Below are 4,848 nucleotides of genomic sequence, written 5' to 3'. Positions count from 1 at the left end.
TCCCACTTCCCGCCCCCCCAGTGCTGCCCCCCAGCCCCGGAGCGGGCGAGGGGCTGGAGGCATGGGAAGGAGTTGGGTACCTTTGCTGTGCTGGTACTCGGCGCTCCCCGTGGCGCAGTCCGGGGTGCAGCTCACCTCGATTTCCTCATAGAAATCCGACTCGGTGTCCGAGCTGCTCTGCTGCCCTTTGCTGGAGGGGGGCTCCAGGGCGGGGGGCTGCTGTCCGGCCGAAAGCAGTGCTGCCGCCGCCGAGCGGCTCTCCGGCACCGTCCCTGTCCCCGGCAGCACCTCCACCTCCTCTTCGTCTTCTCCTCCGCCACCTCCTCCTCCTCTCTCCCGGGACGACAAGGGGCCAGGTCTGGGGCTGAGGCAGTTGCGATGGATCATCTTCTCCTGCGGCTCCGGAGCGGGGCTCCCCACTGCTTCGGGCAAATTAGGCACCCTCTTGCCAACTAGAGCGCCAAGTTGTGTCCCTTCCAGAAACATCACCATCTCCTTCCTGGTTTCCATTGTGGCTTTGCTTAAGGGAGGGGGGAAAAAAAATCCAGATATCTTCCCCCCCTCCCTCCCGCTCCCGCCCCAGCCTTGTACAAACCCAGCAACCCTCTCCTGCCAATGCAGAGGAGCAAGCGGTGAGATAGGGTGACCTTGTGATGCGAGCGCTACACTCTGCTGTGCTGCTCTGGGAGGGATCACCATTGCCCTCTTCTTTCTAAGCTGTCATCCTCAATGGTGCAGTCGTCATTACAGTACCACCGGTGACGCCACACATTGATTGCCAGTGGATAAATAGAAACGTCTGCCATGGGGAAGATGAAAGGAAGAGCCGGAGCTAATGGGCTAAATGCGTGATGCACCAGGTGTAGGAGCCCGAGATGGAGAGGGAAGTGTGAAAAAGAGATGCATATGGAGCTGAGCTGCAAAGAGGTTGTAACATGCGGAGAGAGTTCCGCAGGGGGAAGCCTGGCTTGACAATTAAATAGCCTTTTGACTGCTTTAAGCCACAACCTTGATGTAGATTTGAGGCGAAGATCCCTAGCCGCATCCTGGAAGTGAGAAGATACGTACTCAAGCCTCTTCCTCGGATGCATTATTTATTGCTGGCAATCAGCTTCCGCATAACTGCATATATAAGACTTTAAGAATCCTTTGCAAACTTGAGGATAAGGAAATGCGCTGCTGACATTTGAATGTACAAATAGCTTTGACTTCTTGTTCTGGTTCAACATCGGTTCCTATTCGTATAACTGTTATTGCTTTTTATTGTCTGAGATTAAAACGTTAGTTTCAAATTTGGAAATGCGGTTACATATTTATTGCATTTTACAGCTGAAAAGATACAACCATGTCACTTTTCGTAACTGTGGTTATTTTGACTATCTGCTGTTTATCGTTTACTCTTATTTCTTCCTTCGCAGTTTCCATTTGTTCCACGATTCTTGCGCTTTTAAGGGGGTTTTACGTCTCCTCCCATTTCTTGTTTTTTAACTAATTGTTTTGCATAAATTATTATCTGCTTTCAGGAGGAAAAACTGCACGAAGAAGGTCTGCCAAGAATAATTCAGGCTCAGAAAATGCAAGTTATCAAGGCCAGAGCTTATGCTAGCTAGCAGATGTTGTTAAAACAGAAATGACAAGGGCAACCATTTGGACAGCACTTGTCTGCAAATAAGGGACCTTCTACCGTAAATACAGAGGCACACGTTGTCTCTTTGGCGTATTATGATATTTGTAATGAGCGCGGCAAGTATCTCATCTCTAGTTAATATTGACTCGCACGTGTAGTGTCAAGTCATTTTCACCATCTGTCGTAACTAGGTTGTTCTTAATTTTTTTCTCGGAGCGTTATTGGCTAGTCAGGTTACAGAAAACATTCAACCAATTACGTTCCCAACCCGGTGAGGAATTTACTGGCATATTTGAGGTGACGTTGCTTCGGTGGGGAACAGGCAGCGCAATAGGAAACACGCTGGGATTTTCTGTCTAACCCTGTGAGCAAGACGGGCACGATGCAGGGAGACAAACAAACAAACAAACAAACTAGTAAATAGGATTCCCGGTCAGCTGGATGCATGGGTTAAGATATGTTCCCAGCAATAAGCATACTGATTTCAGGGGGATAACCCAGGAATTTTTACAGGGCTGTCGCCACCAATCTCTGTTTCTCCCTGTGTAGACACGCACGCACGTTTCCACGCACACACACATCATGTGCACACCACGCTCCGGACTGCGCTGCTTTTCATCAGACGTGTGATGCGTGCACCGGTCCGAAGCTTGCCAATTTCTTGAAAACTCATTGCTAAATTCCTTTTCCTTTCCCTCCCTTGCCAGCCTCTAGACCGCTGTGTGCCCTTACAGCTCCGAATGAGGACCCGCCGCCCACCTCTGCTCCGCGGGCTGTGCGAGCGCGGAGCCGGGGGAGCGGCTACTGGAGGAGCAGGCGGTGGGTGGGTGACTGGATGGAAGGACGGATGGATGGAAGGATGGATGGATGGAAGGATGGATGGATGGAAGGATGGATGGATGGAAGGATGGATGGATGGAAGGATGGATGGATGGAAGGATGGATGGATGGAAGGATGGATGGATGGAAGGATGGATGGATGGAAGGATGGAAGGATGGGTGGATAAGGCAGTCCGACTCTGCTGCCTGCCCGGCGGCCGCGGCGCGCCTGCTCCCGCTGGGCGGAGGCGGAGGGTCAGAGCTGATGCCGCTGCGCGGAGCAGCGCGGAGCTGTGCGGTGGGGCCAGGCAAGGCGAGGAGGGGGATCTCGGACGGCGCTATGCCCGTGTCGCGCTGGTGCCGCTTCCCACGGCTGGCGGCATCGTCGCTGCGCTTTGCTGAGGGGCCGATTTCCCTGGCACCTCGGAGGGGGATGGGGGGGGGATGGGGATGAAGGCTCGGCCTCCCCCGAGGCCCAGGACAGAGCAGCCTCACGGGGAAACTAACCTCCAGCCCCCTTCCTAGCTCGGCCAGGTAGCCGTGTCGGAGGAGGCTGGCTGTTGTCTGTTGCGTACGGAGAGGATTTCCCCATTACTACGAGTTTGGGGGCAGCAAAGAAGAGAGGTCTTTCTAAATAAAACGGTAATCGGGAGCTGAATTCAGAACACGCGGGAGCGCTCCCTGAGAGGGCGTTGAAGACGACTGCGGGGAAGTTAATGGGAAATCCTGCCTCTGGCAGATTGGAAACCTGCGGATGGTTCCCGTGGATCATGCTGGCAGATCCCCACAAATTTTGTCATTTTCGTTTACGAGCCGCTGCTGCCTCCTTCCTCACCCCATTCTTAATCCGTTCCTGCCAGGATGCCACTCGTCATGTACGTCGGGTGGGAGGTTTTGTTGAGCCCGAGATGATGGTCATTGCCACGGACGGTGTGTCTCAGCCCGCAGCAGCACAGGCTGCGGAACACCCACGCACGGACAGACGCCCCCCCACACACACACGCACACACATGCAGTTATTTGCCAAGGGTAAACACAGAGAGTTAAAGGCCCGAGTGGAGTCTAAGGGGGGAAAAAAAGAAAATAAAAACAAAAAAAAAAACCAAAATCCCAAAACAACACAGAAAGACTCTGATGAACTCGAAGTTTGGGGGTCGATTTAATTAGATTAGTAAAGGCTTCTTAAAATGTCTATTTTTACGTCCCCCAGGAAAATCACAGCGGCTACAGCCCCTCTGCACGCCGTCGCTCTGCCTTCTGTCTAGTGTTTCCCACAGATCTGTCAAGCCCGATTTGGAAGGAGACTCCCTCATTTGGGATTAATTTCCAGGCAGATTGGAAAGTGTATCTCTACGGGGTTTTCTTTTTCTTTTTTTTTTCTCTTTTTTTTTTTTTTTTTTTTTTTTTCTTTTTCCCCCTGCCTGTTCCAGACCGAGATTTAAAACCTATTAAGTCTCTCTCGCTCGCTTGGTCACAGCCAGGATGTCATAACTATCCTCAAAACTTTTCAAACTGATTTATTTCTCCGAGTTTACAGCTTTCCTTGCTGATATACGGCCGAGACGAGACCAAGGGCGTCCGCGTTCAAAAGGGTAATACACCGATTTCAGTGTCACCGCTGCTGAAAGGTGCCCCGTATACAAAAAGCAAACGAAACACCCTCCCTTGCCAAAACAAGGAAATAATAGGGGGACATTAAAACATTGCTAGGGTCATATGGTCGTAAATCAGGCGTTTCCCCTGAATGTGCTAAGCCTGGAGAAGGAAAGACACATCACACACTTCTTACCCGCAGGATATTTATTTTCCTTCGCCGGTCAACAGGGTGTCAATAACTTTTGACCGATACTGTCCAATTACGACTGTGAACCCCCGATGCTCCTTCAGTTTTTCTAAAACCCCCAAGTCTTGTCGTCGTTAAAAAAAAGAAGAAAGTTTTGACATATCGCGGAACGATTTAGTGCCGCAAAAGCTGATATGCAGTATAAATGGGTGTCCAAACCAGAAAGCCTATTTTTAAATTTTTAATGGGTAGTGTTTACAATAATGGCGTAATTATCACTGTTTTATTAAGGCTATTTTTTACGACATGGTTAGAGGTGGAAGCTTTGGAGAGAAGAGAATAATAGGCGCATTATTCTGGGGTGTAAAGACAAGCTGGTACGATGACAGCACACAACACGTAAGTGGCGTTGAGGTGAGAGAGGACAGAGCTGTGAGTGGGATGTGCCTAGGAGAGCATGTAATGGTATTTACAGGATCCCATCCAGGACACGTTTCTGCCTCCGCGTAGCTCCGAATGTCGGATCCTGACATCTCTACGGAAGGCATCTGCCTGTTCTTGATTCTTTTTTTTTTTTTTTTTTTTTTCCCTTTTGGCTGCCCGAGAAAGGCCTTTTCTC

At 50.5% G+C, this 4,848-nt stretch overlaps 1 protein-coding gene across 1 annotated transcript in view; it reads right to left on the bottom strand.

Moving 5' to 3' along the window:
- The window catches only part of EVX1 (even-skipped homeobox 1), a 3,401-nt gene extending 2,891 nt beyond the window's left edge, over window positions 1-510 (bottom strand). The window contains exon 1 of the mRNA XM_009887196.1: window positions 7-510. Within this exon, the coding sequence (XP_009885498.1) occupies window positions 7-510 (504 nt within the window). The remainder of the gene's footprint in view (window positions 1-6) is intronic.
- Between the last annotated feature and the right edge of the window lie 4,338 nt (window positions 511-4,848).

Source organism: Charadrius vociferus, unplaced genomic scaffold (assembly GCF_000708025.1).
Source record: "Charadrius vociferus isolate BGI_N301 unplaced genomic scaffold, ASM70802v2 scaffold366, whole genome shotgun sequence".
Taxonomy (NCBI): domain Eukaryota; kingdom Metazoa; phylum Chordata; class Aves; order Charadriiformes; family Charadriidae; genus Charadrius; species Charadrius vociferus.
Note: the sequence above shows the minus strand (reverse complement) of the source record. Positions and strands in the feature narration are given on the sequence as shown.